Consider the following 19,421-nt stretch of genomic DNA (forward strand, 5'->3'; position numbering starts at 1 on the left):
TGAGGTCCCCGTCCAGAGCGAAGGAACCTAGGGTATCTTCGAACTTGCTGATGTGCTCTTGTGGGCTACCCCTTTGTCTGTCGTACTGTGGCCATTGTTGAGGAGGAGTATACCCAGCAGGGTAGGGCTTGTGCAGGATGCGGTCAGAATACGGCTTTTGTAGGACAGTCGAATCCTAGGCTCGGTTGCAGCTTTCAACTACTAGTCCTTGAACGTAATCCCTCAGCTCATCTCGACTGAGGGGGGTCTCTTCTATTGGGCCAGTGCAAGGAAAGCGTGAGACTGGTGGATAGGTTGGTGGAGTGGCGGCTGGGGTTGGGGACACTGGCAAGAGTGGCGGCGGGGGTTTGTTCAGCTTGGGTTGAACGTTTGAGCAGGATCTGGAGGGTGCTCCTCGTTTCCTTCTAACTCTGATCGAGATTTCTGAATCTGTTTTCAAAGAGCGCCTTGAACTCGTATACTTTATTCGAAAGTATTTTAATGTCGGCCTGGATAGGCGTTTCCATCTCAAGCTAGTCGTCCACCCCCGGGTTGGTGTTCTCCGGGATGTTGTTCTACTCTTCAGGGATGGAGGTAAGGTTGATTCTTCGTGAGGTCATTCTCTGTGATCAAAGACGGAACCAAAGATTCTATTGTAGGTAGGGTAAGTCTTGGATGGGAAATGGTCTCTTTGAAAGACAGAGAAAGACCGGGAAGTAGGGAGATTGGTTTCATGAGCTAGGATGCTAGGTAGGGTAAAGAGTCCAACGCAAAGGGTGCTCGAGTGCTGAGTAAGTTTCAATACGTGGAGGATCTCTATTTATGGGGGAGATCCCGAGATCCTAAAAAGTAGGAGATAAAGATGCTCGTCTCCTGTTAGGAAAGGGAATATTGTGTTTGCTGTCAATCATTGGGTGCACCACTGGGGCTTTGCCACGTGTCTCGTGGGAATTTTCTTGAGGATCAGCTTTTCTTTCACTCAAGAGCCTTCACTACTCACGTATGCTACCGCCTCTTGTGCGCCCTACTTAAATTGATGTGGTACTCGTGATGTCATCGCCTGGCGGGTGATATCTTGTTAGCCACACATGGCGCCATGCCACGTTTGTTCCTTTGGAGTTACGCGCGTAGGTGTCATATGAGAGTGGTTCTTTAATAGGCCATGGGTTTATCGCATGTTCGAATAGGTGTGGGGCCCTGTCGTGGGTTTGGCCATGGTTTCCTTTGGCTCGGGCTACAAGTGGGCTCGCCGAGAGCGTGCGGTGGACTGTGGGTTTATTGTGGTTTCTGCGATGCGCACTGTGAATTCATTGCAGGACTTGTGGTGCATCGCGGGTTCATCGCAATAGAAAAGTTGACTGTAGGCTGTTCGCATGCAACCTCATGGTGTTAATTTAGTGTTTGATGTTTTCTGAGGGTTAAAGCAAACACTATATACCTACAGAAAGAAAGAAGAGTCAAGAGGAGAAGAAGAAAGAGTAGCCAAGAAAGTTTGGTTCCAAAGTTATGGCACCATCCCCTTAGGTTCTTCCTCATATTTTTCGTGTTTCCATTGTTATCAAGGTTTTGAGAGGCACCCCCACTATTCTCAATCTGTCCAGTCATCAAAAACATCTCATAACAGCTCCTAGTATCTTGGAAGAAGGCCACAAGAGGAATGTGTTTACAACCTCTCTAATGCAGCCCCGTTTTTTTGTTATTTCTTGTGTATGTTTGCATAGCAAAAAGCCAAGGCCTAACTAATATGGGCTGCATTTTGGTGTGTTTATCATAATTCTTTTGGAATGCATGAAAGTAGCTTGTATGATTTCGGATTTGATAGGATATATTGATCTCTCTTTTTTTTTTCTAGCTTGTTCTAATCATAGGGAGAGAAGGTAGGACTAACTTGTCTTCACATATGAATTTAGCCATAGTTTAGCATTTTCCATTCCAAATTGCTTCCTACTAGGTGGTTTTTGATTATCTTCATTTCTGTAGTATGTATATATTCTTTTTTTTTTCTTTTCTTGTTTTTCCTTGTGCAAGAATTATTTGATTTCTTTGGATAAATTTATCTTTCTTGTACTAATGGAATGTAGTATTGGAGGTTGGTTCTCAAGAGACATGCACTAGTAAGAGGCTTATGAGAGGACAAAAAAAGATTGGGAGATCTCCCAATTGTTTTTCTCCTCTCTAGGGATTCCAAAAGTGATGTCACTTGTAGAAAATCTCTTTGGATAAAAAAGAGAGTGGGAGATCCCTACCTCACTTTTGCTTCAAATGGAGATTTCGAAAGACCCATGGGAACCAATCTACATTTTTTGCAATTCATTTTTGTGCTGTCCTTTGATGCAAATAGAAGGATTTTCTTTAAGAATTAAGGGGCATTGGTATCACACATGAATCAAGGGAGAAAGGTGCCCCATACCCTCCCTCTCCCTCCCATAGGATCCCTAGAAATGTCTTTTGGGCACAAGAGTCCTTGTTTCTTGGGAGGCCCATCACTCCCATGTTTTCCAATAGATTGGTGGCGGCTCCATTAAAATTCAGCCATGAAGTGAGCCCCAAATCAACTGGGATGTTCACAATGGGTTTCCTTCTAAATATATTAAGTTGATTGAATGTTGTATATCGACATGCTCCTCAATTTTTGTTAATGGCTACCCCTCCCTTACCCCTTTTCTCTTCAGTGGGGTTTCCGAAAAGGATGTCCCATATCCCCTAACTGTTCATATTGTCCATGAATGGTCTATCTCACATGTTAACTTCACAACTTGATTCTCAATCATTGTATGGTGTCAGACAGGGTAGCTAGTGGTGGGCTTAAACTAAGCCATTTGATGCTCGCTGATGTTGTCCTAATTTTTTAGACAACGCAATGAATCAGAAGTTACTACTCTCAAGCAGATTATTACTAATTTTAGTGCATGGTCTAGTTAGGAAGTGAATTTTAACAAAAGTGTGTTCATGAAAATGCATTAAGGAGAGACTGTGAGAAGATCTTACATTTCTTGGGGGTGAAGCAGATGTAGACCAATAAGATAGCTATACTTGAGTTGTTCCCTCCAAAATTCTACAAGTGGTCTTAAAGAAGGTAAGTGGGTAATTGAAAAAATCAAGTCTCGGCTACATAACTTGAAGGGGAATCACCTCTCCCATGCTGGTCATACAACTTGTAGAACCAGGCCTCTTTTCTCTGCTTTCTTAACAACATCCCATTTTTGTAGGGATTTGTGGTCTTATTGGGTCACATGCATTTCCCCCTTTTCCCTTAAGCACCATGGCGTTTTCCATAAACCCCTTCACCAGCTTCTTGTTCAATTCTATCTGGCAGTAACTAGCTTTGGGGTAGAGAAACCCCACGTGAGGGAAGTTGTAGACGATTCGATCAAATCTCTGAGTCTTAAGAAAGAAATGGTGGCTCATCTTGGTTGCGTCAATTCTATACAGGACAACAACACAACCCATCTCTTCTAGCTTTATCACATTCCCAATGGCATAACTATATTTACACTCCAGCGAATCTTCATTATCTAGAGATGTAGCGACCATGTTGGTTACAGAACCGAAAGCTTTAGCCAAACAAAAGAAAAGGAAAAGTCTCCTTCACCATCCAATAAGATTCTATGTCAGGTTGAGTAGTGATTCATCCATTTATCTTTCTCCCCACCTAACCCAATAAACATGTCTTCGATTTCTTCTGGCTTCACTTTCTGCTTCCTCTGCTGTTTCATCTGCTTCCATCAGAGTGATGGAGGGATGAGTTACTAAACCAACTCTGGCCTTTAGACGTATTCCATATACATCTTATCCAGATAGAGCTTTTCAGTCAATATAGAAATAGAGTCACGGGTTTGCCTCGGGGGGAAGAGATCAATCTTCCATTTGCAGTATCCTGCTGTGAATACTTCAAAAGAATGAACTGGGTTCTTCAACTCAGAAAACCTTGGTGATCTTCCAACCATGGGTATAAGAAGCAAGCTCATGTTTCAACGAGAAACACTCACCTTTTCTGGCATCTTCGACGAGGTATCCGTTGAAACATCTTTGAAGGTGAGAGGGATGAAAACAATCTATTTCATGGTTCAGTTTCTAAGAGAGTAGTTTTGACATTTTCAAAAATTTTAAATCACACATGTCATCATGTGATATGGATAAATGACGGTCTGTTAACGACGGATTAAATTGATAGCTTTTAAGAGTTCATGTACTAGAGTGGCACATTTCGAAACTCAAGTACTAAGCTAAGACAATCCCTAAAGTACAAGGTACTAATATGAAATTTTCCCTTAGGTTGCGTTTGGAAATGATGCAAATAGAGTGTAAATCCCGGTTCAAGGTAAATTTGCACTCTGATTCACCTTTGCCTATGGCAACATTACATTTATGCATTGACATAACAGACCAATGCATATTTACATTGATAATAAAATGTAAAAATACATCAATAAAAAAGAAGTAAATTTGCATTCAAGTGGGCTTTTGATAAAAAAAAAAGGTAAAATATAAAAACCTCCCTTGAAGTTTCTGACAATCATAAAAACCTCCCCTAGACTTTTAAAAAAAAACTGACAAAAATCTCCCTTCCGTTACTGACTCAAACGGAAAACATTTACCTATACATAATTTTTTTTCCAAATACCCGTTTTACCCTTCTGTAAAATGAGTACTGAAATAACTAACCGATGAAGAATGGTGGCAGAGGGTTTCTTCTTGGTCTGTACAAGAGAGAGATGGAGTTGGGTTTGAACTTGGGAGACGCCTCCAACGCCTTCGTTTTTGCGGACAAGAGTCATAAGGTTAGCGCCAAAGGGGTTTTGCATGGGCTTAGGACTTGGGATTGTTAACAGTAGAGAGGACGAGAAACTAGAAGCTGATGAACGGGATTCTGCTTTAAGGGATGCAGATGAAATGGAGGAGAAAAAGGATGCTACCGATCCGCCTATTCAACTTGATCTTCTCCCTCTTGGTCCCGTCCCTCGTAACCCGCCTTCGTCTTCGCAGCTATGCTTTCCATGGCCAACTGAAAATGGTAATACCCAATGCGGCCAAGCATCCACCGATATCTCCACTTTTGTTCTGGAGAGAGCGTCCAGAGCCAATGACGAGGAGAACGGTCTAACTCGGAAGAAGCTGAGACTCTCCAAAGAACAATCAGCCTTTCTCGAAGAAACCTTCAAGAAACATAATACTCTTAACCCGGTATGTAGAAATCCCGAGAGAGAGAGAGAGAGAAAGAGAGAGAGGGCTGGATCCCTATGTTATTTTCTGAAGGAGGGAGGTGGAGGAGCTCCGGGTCAGTTTCCAGATGGACGTCGGATTCAGCGGAATTTCCTTTGTAAGGATCCCATACAGTTGTGGTCATTCTATTATTCTCATCTTGAGGAAACAGGGGCAAGACAATTCCGATTGGTACAAGCAATTCCAGGGGACTCAAAGCAGCTGGATTATGTCACAAAGCTCACGTTTGTTGAGTTTGGATCGCCCTTCCTGTTCAGCCTCGAAGCTGGATCGAAACCCAAGCTCCTTGCGATGAGTTGTCTGTGCAAAGGCAATCCTGAAATTTTCTTGTCTGCAAAGGTTATAAAGACGCGGAATACATCTCGCTTTCTTTGATAGCGAGGAAGCTCCATCTAAACACAATTGTCGTCATCCAGCAAGAACTTGACTTGGTGATTGACATCAGCCGCAAACTTGGCATAAGTCCGATGATCGGTGTACGTGCATCGTGAGGAAGAAGATGAACAGTGCTCGTAAAAAGGATAAAATAAGTATTTTGAAAAAACAATTATCTATTTAACGTTTTCCGGTCAATGATGGAAGGGAGATATTTTTGTTGAATTTTAAAAAAAATAGAGAAGAGGTTTTTACTAAAGTAAAATTATAGGGGAGGTTTTTATGATTGTCAAAAATTTCAGGAGATTTTTGTATTTTACCCAAAAAACATATGTTTTATTGGAATTCATATTTGCATTCATTACAGCTAAATGTCTGTTTGATAAGAATATAAATTTATCAGTGCAAATCTAACCCAATTTTGCAATTTATATGAACCGTTTTATACTCTACATATTTGCATTTATTTCCAAACACAGCCTTAATTTAATTACAAAGGAGTAATGAAATTACTAATCTTCACCCATGTTCACAACCATTATAAATTGTAATTAATTTAGTTAACCTTAGTAAGCCTAATTAACCTAACTGACCTAAAAATCATAATTAAACTAATTAATTTTTGTTAATTTAGAGCCCATTTAATTTTTATTTAAAAATAATATTTAAATTGTTACCTAATACCACTTAACCTCAATAATTGTAACCTAATTGCCCCAATAATTGTAAAAACCCAAGATTTATAAATTAACCATAACTTGGCTCAATTGGAAATGTCATAGGCTGTGTTTGCTTAAAGTTTGTGCATTGCAAGAGGCCCGACTAGTTATGGAGCCCCCACAAAGCATTATATTTTGCCATATTTCAACATTTCATCCCTCAGATAACATGAGGAAAGAAGCATTAATACAGTCTATCCATTGGTTCCCCTGGTTCAATCCTTGAAGAAAAGCCTGAACCTTAAACCAGATTTAAATCTTCCACAAAAAGAATGTAGAAGCTACAAAATTGCAGAAAATAGCTACACAAGCACTAGCAACTAGTCATGTACCATTTACCTACTGCCGCTTATGCCCAAAATGGCATAAAAAGGGAGGAAAAAATGAAAAGCAAAAAGAAAGGCCTATAAGAAAGATCTAACAAAAAGTACCTCATCTAACTCCCACTGCTGGAAGAAAACAATGTTGCAAATGTACTTGATATCAAGTCAATCTCCATTAATAATGTTTAACTGCCCAACAAATACCTTCTTACTTCCAGTACCTCAAGCAGTAGCAGGCACCCTTGGAGCCACAGACTTGGACATTCCATTAACAGCTAAACCACCGGCACGGTTCATGCGGCTGCCATATCCACCATCAGCTCCACGACTTGAAGATCCTCCCCTGCTGCCACCACCATTCCTGATGAACTCATTCCTGTTGTTGAAATCATTCCGGCCAAAACCCCTACCACCGCCATAGTTTCCACGTCCTCTAGCTCCATCATTCCTGAATCCATTTCCCCTCCCAGGTGGAAATCGACCCCTATTATTATTTACTGCAGCAACAGAAGCATTTTCTCGTGTAAACAAAGTGGATAAAGATTAATTAGGCCTATCAAAAAAGCTTATTTTCTTCAGCAAATATCCATTTGGAAAACGAGATGCACGTCCTCTCCCCCTTGAATGGGAAATGCATCAAAGTGGTGGCATGAGCATGAACTGTGAACCATCAGAACGCACCCAGATAGTGGGAAATGCCATAAACCTCTCCAAAGAAAGAAAATCCAAGGTACGGTTGGCTAAAGGATAGCTAGATTGCTAGAACTATTACTTTAAATGAATTCAGATCCTTAGTGGCATGCTTTGCAAAGAAAAGTCCTTATAGCAGCCAATCACAGGGACAAGAAACAAACCAACAGGCAATTTCATAAATGCACCGGGTTGGGCATAAATACAAAAACACCCCTTTACCAGCATATTATGAAATGTTATCCTGATTAAGCTTCCCCATGAACTTTAATCTAGAGGGTTTTTACTCGTTTTAAAAGAGCACCTCTTCTGCTCCAATGGAGCACAACTTCCATTCTGTACTACAGCTCTCAACCTCTGACCCCCGATCCTCTAGTTTAAAGCCCCATTCATTTTACTGGCCTGGGAAAGTCAAAGTGCACTTACCCTGGTAAAATTTGCCCTAGTAAGCATGTTTCACATGTTTTTTTTATGCTAAAAATTTACCCAGGTAAGGAGAGAGAGGAGAGAGATTACCAAATTGACAAATGCAACGGGTAAGTTGCTTACCTAAGTTGGCCAAGGGTAATGCTTACCCAGGTAAATGATACACCCAGGAATACTTCTTTACCGTGGGACCCACTATACCAATTGACAATGCAGGTAAGTTGGTCAACTTCCCCTGACCAACTTACTGCCCTATTTACCAGAAAAATGAACGAGGCCTGGACCTACGTAAGGTAATGACAATGAAAGGCAGCTCTTTCCAGAGGTCAAACAAACTTTATTTCGCCTGAGAATCTTGAGAATTGGAGTTGAATTATGTATATATATATATGTTACCTCGAGAGCTTGAAGCCCGTTTTTCCTCAACAAAAGCTTGTCGACCACCAATCATAATGGGTGACGCCTAAAATAAAATAAAAATAAGCTTAGTTCAGACAGAAACCTTGAAATTTTAGTTAAGAAGGCAAGCAGGGAAGGAACTCAAACTTGAGTTCAACATTAAAGCATGCAAAAGCCAGGTTCCCATTTGCATAAGAAAGTGAGAGAAGACTATCAAGTAACATTTTATATCTTAATTAAGTGTTTCATATCTTCTAATCTCCCTATCAGAATAATGTTAATGAAAGCAATGCAACTCTTTGGGAAGAAAATAATGAATAGATTCAACCCTCATACTTCCATATAAAACAAGATAACATAAAAAAAAAAAAAAACAAAACAGAAAAGGCAAATGTAGCATCAACTACATTTGTAGTAATATGGTGCATCAGATAAATACAAAACAATACAGTTAAGCATATTATTGTTTAAGTTTCATCCAACTAAAGAACACACCAGTTACAAGAAATTCAGTATTTGAGTGGGTAAATTTCAACAATCATATAACGACAATATTTAGGAGCCATCACATGGTGCAATGATCAAATCTCAGACTGACAACCATGAAAACGTGGGTTTGAGCCTGAGAGCAGCCACTTGTGCAAAAGAATGATAAAGCTTAGGTCCATATCCAGTTCACACCTACCAAGACCCTAGATAGCTGAGACCAACAATGGGTAATGATTTTTTATACCATATTTCATCGACCAAGGTTAGGTAGCGTAGTGTACCAATACCATAGCATCCAACATTGTTGTAACATTCAACTGTGGTCCAGGAACCAAGAATTACCTATCTATGCAAATTAATGATGATAAGCAAAAAGTCACACATTTAAAATGACTAATAAAACTAGGCCACACGTGAACACACACAATAGAGAAAATTGTTTTAATCCACACATATACACAACAAAAGCATCATCTTAGCAATGGCATCAATGCAACCTCAGACGTCAGGTGCATATCAGCCAATCCTCATTTTATCAAATCCCTTTTTAAAGTAAAAGAGCAATAAATATTTGCTAATGGGTTATTTGCATGACTTTCCGCCAATATCAATCATGAATCACCATAAAGGTAGTGTAGATGCACTTTAAGCATCATATCATTTTAATGAGTCATTCACAAAATGAAAATCAAACTTTAGTAATGTCAACAGAAAAATGGAAGTACCATGCCTCAGACTGCAAATTACAAATATTTGGAGCTCTGTTGTACTTGACAGCGCAATCCACAACAATGTAATGAAAGCGAATAGCTATATATGTATCCTACCCTATTTCCCTAGTGAAACAATACCATAAAAGAGAGACTATAACACTCACTTCCTCTTCACAAGTGGATAGGGCCTTCTCATTATATACTCATCCTTCTGTTGGACAGTTTTGTATGCCCTTAGCTTCAATCAGAATGATGTACTTTATGAGTTTATTGTAAATGAATAGAAGTACATATTTGATTCACGTTCCCTTGGTATGTTTCTGTGATATACCCTTGAACTAGACACCTAATGAGACTCGTGTTAGTTTAGAATGTTCACAGCCAGTGGATCGGTCTGGGGAGACCTATCCTGATAAGGCTGACACTGTTGTGCCACCAAGTCGGTTGGGGTGGCCTGTCTCATTTACCAGGGTGAGACCCTAGGCACATACAGTGTAGGATTAATTGAATCTTTGAACTGGACCAGATTTCCAGTATTGCCCTGGACCTTGGAGATTAATGGGCAAAACTGGAAAGTTACACCCGACCCCTAGACTCGATTATGATACTGCACTAGGTGTCAGATTGGGCCGTCTTTGATGTACCAATCAGTGAGATCCTTAGCGGGGGTCAAAACCTGTGTATGTTGGGACGGTCTGAGAATTCATCTGAGTGGGTGATCATAATGACAGGATTAGCCCTTTTGTCGGACAAAGGTAATGATCGGGGATGCACTCTCACTGATGGAAACCAAGACTGCCGGCAGTCGATTTCAATCGTTGAGATTTGTTTTGCAAAACATATTTTATATGAGATATAAAAGTATATATATTGTGGTTTCTAAAATGTTTGCAAAAGATTTTAATTCCCGGGATCCATATAAACAGAGAGTGCAACACTGTTCCTAGCAGCCAAGGGAGAGGTCCTCTCTTGTCAGCCAGTGTTTGATCATTATGGGCTGAGAGGTTAAGTGTAAGACTATTGAGGGTAATACCTAATGGGCTAATCTTGCATCTGTCCACAGTCCCTGGGTGTTACAAGGTGGCTTGGCCCAGGGACCACTTAGGGTAAGTGTTGGGCCCATAGAGCCCATGTGATGGGTTTCAGGGGGTGCACTGTCCATAACAGTGTATTCGGCCAAGCCTTGTAACAAAGGCTGAGCCGAACCCATATGGCTGATGTGTAGATCAATGTTTGGGTCCCACGCCATACAAGGAAACCCAACTGGGCAGCAAGTAGGAAGGCTAGGTGAGCACATGAGCTTAATGGGCCTAAAGCCCATTTCGAAATGGATTAATTTAATAAGTTAAATATGGGCGAATTCTAAGATGAATCAGCAGATAGGATAGGGTCTTAACCCCATCCACTCGGAGAGTCCAGATCTGAATATGATTCAGATCTAGAAACCTCCTAATGAGATTAGGAAAAGGCTGATCTAATCTGCAGATAAGATAAGGGTTTATCCTTATCACCTAAAGGGATGTCTGATCCAAATATGATTTGGATCAGCAGCTCCTAATTGGAATAGGAGCTGATCTTTTAGGGTTACAAAAGGAGGGGGCGGCAGCCTTTAGAAGACACGCATACTCACATCCTCTTAAGAGTTGAAATCACAGAAGAAAGAATTAAGCAACCCTGTAGAATTCTTTCTTGCCGCCTCCTTGTCCTTGCCGCCCAAGTTTGCCAGTTCGATCTCCAGTTATGGGAGAAGTCAAGATTCAATCTTGACATCAGTTCTTTGTGAAAGGATTGATAGGAAGCTATGCTCACGTGCCATCCTGCTGTTTCTTGCGAAGGACAGAGTTCTTGGAGAAGAACACTACTGATTCTGCTCCATCCTACACTGTGCCATCTTCAGTGGGAGCAGTCTTTGGATCCTTCCTTGGGCGTGAACACCTTCATTGAGAGATAATATTTCTCTATATCAGGTATACCTCTCTCCTACTCCTTTTGGTTCAGATCTGGTTCAGTTTATGGTTCAAGATTGATCCTTGAAAATATGATTTTCTAAATAGGAAATGCGATTCCCAGTTGAAGGGAGAGAAAAATTTTTGAAATTCGCCCCCTTTATTCCGCATAGTTTGGGCGTCCATACGATGGATCTCTCATCCCTTCACCTTCTTCCCCCAACATGCACACACACACAGATAGACATGCATGCATACAGGCAGACAGCAGTTTTATCAATGCAGTAATACAATTTCTTGTAATTTTTGCCTCTCTAGTCAACTTGCTGACTAGTCAGTGCTTAGTTGTCCTAACCTTCGGGACTGACTAGGTTGACTAATCATTAATCAACTATTCAGCCTAGTCAATGCTTAGTTGTCCTAACCTCCGGTACAGGATCACAACCATATCAGTTCCTTATATTACAAAGTTATAATACGCTCCAAATAATGCCCCCAAGTTCCTGAATGGATGGTTCTTTTTGACTTTATGTTAGGGGTTACATTTGTCCTCAACCTGCAACTTTTCAGCTAACCTTACTCATAATCACATATTGGTTAGCCATTTAGTTTGTTTAGCTGTGACACTCCCAACCCATAGCCAAAGTTCACTTCTAGAGAACAGGTTATACTATCAAGCAGTGTTACCAAAGCATGAATTAGTCAACCATCTAGCCAGTTGAAAGCCAATAGCAACTGCATCACTAACTAGTTACTAGTTGGTCAATAGACTCAATACCCAATTACACATGATGTGGTTGCCTAGGGTAACAAAGCATCAATTACTTAACCACTAGTTAGCCTAACTTGCCTAGTTGACTTAGTGAACCACACACTTATCTTATAGTTGCTTTTTTGATAAGTTATTTTATAGTTTTATTTGGTTGTCTTTATGTCTCACTATTGAAGTAATGAGAAAAGATTAAAGGGCCCATAGTTTAACAATGGATATAATACTGAATACAATAGAATGAACAGTATTCATGTAACCAATGCCTTATAGTTGGGACAAGGTTTAGATGGGAGAGGAAAGATAATATGGCTGCAGTACATAGAATTTGGCATTGGTAGAACCACCATGCAAACTATTAAAGATGGGAGGGGAAAGAATTAGAGAGAGAGAGAGAGGGCCATTAAGTAATACACCCAAAGGTTAAACAGAAACAGGAATACAACAAACAAAAAGAGAATTAACATTAATTGACAATTTCAAACTTAGCAGAGAAATATAACATGCAGACTCAAATAATAATTTTCTCAACAAAGGAAATATAGTCAACTGGGGTTCTTTCTAGTGACTAGTGAGAGAAACAATGAGATACATGCACACAGAAAAACAGAAGAGAACATGTAACTGAAAATCAGAAATTCACTAAATGATGAAATGATAATGGATAACCATAAACCATCAGTTTCATTAACATACTGATAGAAAAAGAAAACACCAATAAAATGATATTCAACTAGAACAGGACTTGCAGAATACCTCTATTGCACTCTGCACAGCACTTGACACCTCAAATTCTACAAAACCAAAACAAAATGCTTGTTGCTGCAAACAAGTAAAACAAATTATTTAGTAGAGAACTAGAGACAAAACAAAAAACAACAAAATAAACACCTAGGTGACTGAAGCAGAAAGAACCTTATTGCTTCTAACTTGAACACCATTGATCTTGATAGGTCCAAACCTCTTAAACTCTTCCTCAAGCTGTGCAGATGTAGCATTTAATGGAAGGTTTCTTATATAAATTGAGTGACCATCACCTACAAGAACCAGTTGTATAACCCTCAAAGTTAAAAGAAAAAACTCCACTGCCTGTAAATGTGAGACTAAAATTATAACAGACAGGACTGACATACCTTCTCCTTCTTGATGACTGCCATTTTCAGTGGCATTTGGGTTGGAAATTGGTGCCTCATTTGATGAAACTGTAGACTGAGGTGGGACCACTTGTCGTTCTTGGTTTGCAGGTGCTGGTCTTGCAGCAGGAGGCGTTGGAACTGATAGAGGCACTGCACTCTCTTTCATAACCTTCACCTGCAATTATAATATCTGCTTCAACAATCGAAGACTCAAACAGATGTATAGACAAGAACAGATGGGCCTTGTCAGCAAGATCAGCAGTTCCAATTCGTCATCCCATACAACTAGGCCCTAGCTAATTGCATACATGTAAACATCACCTATTAGAAATAGAGCAAGGTGGTTGAAGTGAAGGGGTGTATCTAATAAGCTATGTGGCTGGCCATATACCAATGACACTAAAAGAAAATTTCCATAAGACAGTTACAAGAGCAGCAATCAGCATTGCTATATTGGGCATCATTTTGGGCAATCAACAAACGACATGTTCAAAGAATGATTTAGCTGGCACTAGTAGCAATGCTAGAAAGGACAGGACAAAAATTGAGCACAGAAGAAATGAATTAAAAGTGACTGAACATAAAAACTGGATTTAGGAGTACGTCGAATTAGTGTAACAAGATGAGGAAAATTTGACTGAAATGGTTTGGTAATGTGTATAGACAACCAATGGATTGTGAATTGGTGTGAGTCGAAGGATCTGAAGGAGCTAATGGAAGATCAAAGAAAATGTGGTCTGAAATGATAATAATGACTCAAAAGACATATAATTCAATATATTGTAATATAGAGTAATATATGTCTATAACACTAGATTTTATCAGAAACAAACCCTTAGAAATACAGTTAGGACCTAGGGAAGTGAAAAAGGGAACAATATAATAGATACTTCCTCAGAATGAAGGAAGGAAGAACCTACAATTGATGCATATGACTTCTTAGGCACTTCTTCTTGGACTGCAGAGCAAGGCTCAGTAACCATCTGTGACTCAATTGGAACTTCATCAACAACCTCAGCAACAGGTGCCTCTTCTTCCACCACTGAACCTTCCTCGTTGTCAGAAGGATTATAAACCTCCTCCACATTGACGTCTTCTTCTGGAAATGATTGTTCCGGATGCTCTTGCACTGGAGGAGTATCTGCAGAACCAAGAAACCTCAATATCAAATAGAACAATGAAAGTTTTACCTATCAAAACATATAAAGCTCAAGGATCACGTACTCTGCTCTGGAGTAAGAGGTGCAGCAACGCCATTAGGCAAACCCTGGTTCCCATCATGATGTTCAACCTCTTCCATGTACCTAAATATGTCATTCAACACAAAGTAGCCCTTGTCTTGGGGAGCAAGGAAGAATGATTGGGTAAAGTTCCTCCTCACATTGTCCTCCCCGGTCAAATACCCTGTCACAAGGACAATGACTCCCCCGTTGAATGAATCCTGCGCATCCACCGTCTTTATTTCTGCCCTATATTTGCTATAATCCAGAGAAAGTATCTTCTCATTGATAGCCTGAGAAGAATAACATACCGCAACAAACAAATCACAACGGGAATCAATACAAACCATGGCACTGATCTGGGTCACCAAATACCTATGCTTCTGCATTCTATGTTCTTGCTTTTCTTCCACAACCAACTAGGAAAACAAAAATAACAGTAACCGAGGAGAATAAGAAAAGAAGAAGAAGAAGAACCCTTACTTGCATGGTTGTTACAATACTCATGGAACCATCGGAATCGGGGCGGCCGAGCTTACTGCTATCCTGGTAGAAGCGATAAACAAGATCTGGAGATTGATGCATGATGTGATAGTATTGGTGAACGAACGCGTTCCCAACCTGAAAGAAAGAAACTCATTTTCGAGGTGAGGGGATAAACGAACTTAACAATACAGTAAACAAGATATCAGTTTAGATATATACCACTTGGGCAGTAGGGCAAGATCCGGCAGGTTGCTGCGATGCCATTAGTAATCGAGCTCGAAAAGCAATACCCTGACAAACCCAATTACTGCCTTCATCAACAGAAGTAACAGAAGAAATATTTTATGCTCGGCAACAGAAAGCTCTATCGGCGGCTTAAGATCAACCGCAGAGCAGAAAATTCAAGGAACTAAATACAGAGATCGATAGGTATATAGGTGGATTCAAAACCAGAGAGTTGAAATCGATCGAAAAACGAAGCTTACCTGTTCGTCTTCTCTTACTTCGCCCCTTTCGCGCTTTCTAGGGTTTTTGGCTTTCGGATCTGAGAGAGGCGCGAGAAAGGGAGAGAGAAGCCGAGAAAGAGGGGACTCTTTATTTTATTTATTTTTCTATTTCCTTTTTATTTCCTTTGTGCGGACAGCGTGGGGGGATGTTTGGTTTCATGGTTTGTGTTTGATCTGTGTTATTGGAAATAAAATTGTGAAGAAAAATATTATTGTTTTGGTTGGGGTTTTGCTCTCCGAATCTCTGTAATAGGGTTTATGAATTGAAACGGGGCGGGACCACACTCCTCGTCCCCGATTGGCCGATTCCAATCACTCTTGCCGATTGAGGATGAAAATTACCCTCAAATCCTTGGTCTCTCATGGTCATGGAGACCGCCGATTCCCTATCGATCGAGGACTGAAATCTTAAAATTATTTTTAAGATAAGGGAATTTTAAAAAATAATAGGTTAAAAGACTTAAACCTCCTTTGACATTTCACCTTAATACTAAAACCTCCCTAATAAGACAAAAACTACCCCTGTTCAAACTATCGTTAATTGCCGTTGGAAAATGATCATGTGTACCATAAAAGATTTAACGAAAACCCGGTAGTACCCATATTTAATTCAATAGTGCTTTCTTCAATGGAAGCGAAGCAGACTTTCTTATATATTGAACTTCCAAGTTGTCTTAAGAGAGCCCTTTCTGACTTGTTGTACTTGTACCCTTCATTTGTCTCCCTGTTCCCTAATTTATTCCAAACCAATATTGGTTTGGGGCTATCCTTGTGAAAACCATACAAAGCTGTACCATACCAAATTCTTGGAAACACAAATCAATTCCTCCTTCATCATGACTCATTCAATCATTATATTTTCTTTGTTTTTCTTTCATCACAATGAACAAAACCATTTTATTAGTAAGGATTAAAAACATATCCATTACCATAAAATACACAACCAATTTTTTTAGGGAAAATTCGTTGTCGGTACCCTATACTGTGGGGGTTGTGTCAAGTCAGTCCCTGAACTTCAAAACCTGTTTTCTGTAGTACCTGAACTTTTAAATTGTGTCTACGAAATCCCTTTTCATCAACGACTGTTAATCAATACAGTCACATGACATCAAGTGCGCATTAAATATTTTCAAAATGACAAAATTACCCTTTATAATATTTTTTGGACCATTTTACCCATTTTGCTTGAGGATTTAAAAGAAAGGGAGAAAAGGGTTTTTCGGCTCAAACTCCTCTATGCAATGAGCAACAACCAAACAAAGAAGGCTCCCCTCCACTATGCAATGAGCAACTTCAACTGGACGACGAAGGCTCTCCTATTCAAGATCCCCTATGCAATGATCAACAATCGGACAAAGAAGGCTCCCCCATTCAAGCTCCCTTGTGCAACGAGCAACTGCAACCGAATGAAGAAGGTGGACTCAAACGGATGTCTTCTTCTTAGTCAAGTGCTGGTCAACATGCTAGGTACCTTAAATACAGTCCAAGGAATTGTAAATGTGGTAGGAGGGTTGTGATTCGAGTTTCAGAAACAGACTGTAACCCGAATAAGATTTTCTACAACTTTCCAATTAGTTATGTAAGCAAATAAGTTTACTAATGTTGTTGATATTTAGTGCATGAAGGGATGTTGGCCTCCATTGCATTGCATTTGAATGTGTTTAGGGAAATGTACCTCCACCATGCAATCTTTTCAGTTGGCAGTTCCCATGAACTTTTATAATGAAGACATCTCAACAACGGTTTACCTAGAAAACCATATCGGAGAGCTTAAGGAATTGGTAGTTGATTTGGACCATCGTATAAAGGCTATGGAGTTCTCCCAACATGCAGTTGTTGAAGGATTGAAGACCATGAGAGTCTTACTTATTGTGTTCATTGTTGCCTTTATTGGAATGTACATGTACAAGATATAGGATTATCTGTACCTCTATTTTGTTTTGGTCATGTGAAGAGTTTGGTTGTTAATGAACCTCCCTTACTGTATGGGAATGGCTACATTGAAGTTGATGATGGGGACCTTATTATGGGGTAATGAAGAGTTCACATTCTAGAAATTGAGATTTCTAGATTTCTTCTAATGAAGAGTTCACAATCAGGATCTTTCTCAGATGCAATCTGATGAGGTCCTAAAACCTTTCACTACCACCAAAAAAAGAAGACATTAACAGTAAAACAAGTAGATAGTGCTCCAAATTAATTAATGGACTAAGCAAATTGAGATGCAAAATAACATTTGGTAGATGATTTTTGCATGTGGTCAAGTGGTTCTATCATGTTCAATATTTAAAAGGGAAAAAATGTTAGAAATTCACCTTGCCAACAAATGGTAAAACTAAAAACCTTTGTTCACCTTAATCTATTAACATCCCATCAGGTTATTAATGTTAAATTTAATGGAAGATGAGGAAAAGAATAATTCCACAATGTGATGCAACCCACTAACATCCTATCGAATTACTAAAAAACATCCCTTATTGTTCACCCTAATTTGCACCTTAATGCATACAGTGTGGTCCAATCTAATTGCAATGATAAAATCTTGGGCTTACAATTTGGCTTTGAGTCTTAGAATGGCAACTCTTTTCTATAATTGCCAAATGTTAGGTCCTTATCCAGTCTACCCTTTCAAGATCCCAATTAACAAGAACCCTCATTTGAATGATCATAGAATGTGTAGGAACTTAGAAGTCGCCCACCATTTTATCATTGATACCAATAAAAAACTCCAACCTATAATCTCCCTATATTCATTTAGAAATTGAGCTAACCTGTAGTCTCCCTAGATTCATTAGACTTTTTTTATTGCAAGAAAAAAATCCAGTTAAAGATCTAGATTTCACCAGGAGTCATGACTACAACAAAACTCAAGTTAAAAAGTGTCATTCATCAAGAGTTTTGTCTAATAAAAATCCAATTAAAGATCTGGATTTCACCAGGAGTCGTGACTGCAACAAAACTCTAGTTAAAAAGTGGAATTCATCAAGAGTTTTGTCTGATAAAAATCCAGTTAAACATCTAGAATTCATCAGGAGTTTTGACAGAAAAAATCCAGTAATTCTAGTCTTCATCAAGAGTTTTGACTCTATAAAATTCTAGTTAAAAACCAGTATTCATCGTGAGTTTGCACTGCAAAAAAAGAAAAACAAAAAACAATTAAAACAGGATTTCATCAAGAATTTTGACTGCACCAAGAATCTAGTTAAACACTAGTATTCAACATGAGTTTGACTACAAAAATCCAGTTAAAAGTTGGTATTTATTAGGAGTTTTGCACTAAAAAAAAATAGTTAAAATTGGTATTCGTCAGTGTAGAAAACCAATTGAAGTTTTGCACTGATATCTCTAGTTAACACCAGTTATCACTGGCAAGTCTTGGCTACAAAAAAAAAGTTAAATCTAGAATTCATCAAGAGAGAAAACTAGTTACTAATAAGTCTTGGCTGCCAACAAAAAAATCAAAAAGCACATAAATCTGCAATTCAATAGGAGAGAAAACCAGTTATCACTAGTAAGTCTTGGCTGCAAAAAAAAAAGTTAAAAACTAAAAATCGCATATTGAAGTTAAAACCACAGGTTTTTTCTTCTATAAAAAAACCATATCTTCTACTGTAAAAAAAAAAACTAAAAATCACAAAAACTGAAATTAGTTTTCAACCAAAAAAACTAAAAATCACAAAAACTGAAATTAGTTTTCAACCAAAAAAACTAAAAATCACATTTCTTCTTCTGTAAAAGGAAAAAAAAAACATCATTTGTTTATCACATATTCACCAAAGTGTTTGAATTTCTCTCGTTCAACATCACATATCTTCCACTCTAAGAATGTCTCTTGTATGTCCTTTCATTCACAACTATCCTATAGAAGATGTATATCCTTCTTTACACAAAATATTCAATATCTTCTACTATTCGGGTTTTTTCTTGTACATCCTTCCATTCACAATTTGTCCCATAGAAGATGTATATCATTCTTTACACAAAATATTCAAACAAAAAACAAACAAAAAAGTATGATATTA

At 39.0% G+C, this 19,421-nt stretch overlaps 1 protein-coding gene and 1 pseudogene across 3 annotated transcripts; both read right to left on the reverse strand.

Moving 5' to 3' along the window:
* Positions 1-3,125: 3,125 nt before the first annotated feature.
* LOC148801265 (uncharacterized protein At4g26485 pseudogene) lies at positions 3,126-3,834 on the reverse strand (annotated as a pseudogene).
* A 2,684-nt stretch (positions 3,835-6,518) lies between these two features.
* On the reverse strand, positions 6,519-15,530 carry LOC104609434 (nuclear transport factor 2-like). 3 transcript variants are annotated; one of them, XM_010275752.2, is made up of 10 exons: positions 15,379-15,530; positions 15,113-15,184; positions 14,891-15,028; positions 14,412-14,700; positions 14,108-14,328; positions 13,185-13,362; positions 12,967-13,088; positions 12,808-12,873; positions 8,132-8,198; positions 6,519-7,116 (listed from the first exon to the last, which is right to left on the reverse strand). In XM_010275752.2, exons 2-10 carry the CDS (start codon positions 15,155-15,157, stop codon positions 6,842-6,844), a joined length of 1,401 nt encoding a protein of 466 aa, XP_010274054.1. In that variant the 5' UTR covers positions 15,158-15,184; positions 15,379-15,530; the 3' UTR covers positions 6,519-6,841. The 3 variants fall into 3 exon arrangements, with proteins under 3 accessions (XP_010274054.1, XP_010274055.1, XP_010274056.1); XM_010275753.2 differs by having other exon boundaries at positions 15,113-15,204; positions 15,379-15,517; XM_010275754.2 differs by having other exon boundaries at positions 15,113-15,200; positions 15,379-15,465.
* Between the last annotated feature and the right edge of the window lie 3,891 nt (positions 15,531-19,421).

This window comes from Nelumbo nucifera, chromosome 3 (genome assembly GCF_055504915.1).
Source record: "Nelumbo nucifera cultivar China Antique chromosome 3, China Antique-T2T, whole genome shotgun sequence".
NCBI classification, from domain to species: domain Eukaryota; kingdom Viridiplantae; phylum Streptophyta; class Magnoliopsida; order Proteales; family Nelumbonaceae; genus Nelumbo; species Nelumbo nucifera.

Bases quoted from the DNA above. Each gene is read 5' to 3' on its own strand.
- LOC104609434 (XM_010275752.2), bottom strand. From the start codon at position 15,157: ATGGCATCGCAGCAACCTGCCGGATCTTGCCCTACTGCCCAAGTG. The intron at 14,701-14,890 runs GTAAGGGTTCTT...TATTCTTCTCAG, and splicing joins GTATTGTAACAACCATGCAA to GCTATCAATGAGAAGATACT. The intron at 12,874-12,966 runs GTTCTTTCTGCT...ACTTGTTTGCAG, and splicing joins TTCAAGTTAGAAGCAATAAG to CAACAAGCATTTTGTTTTGG.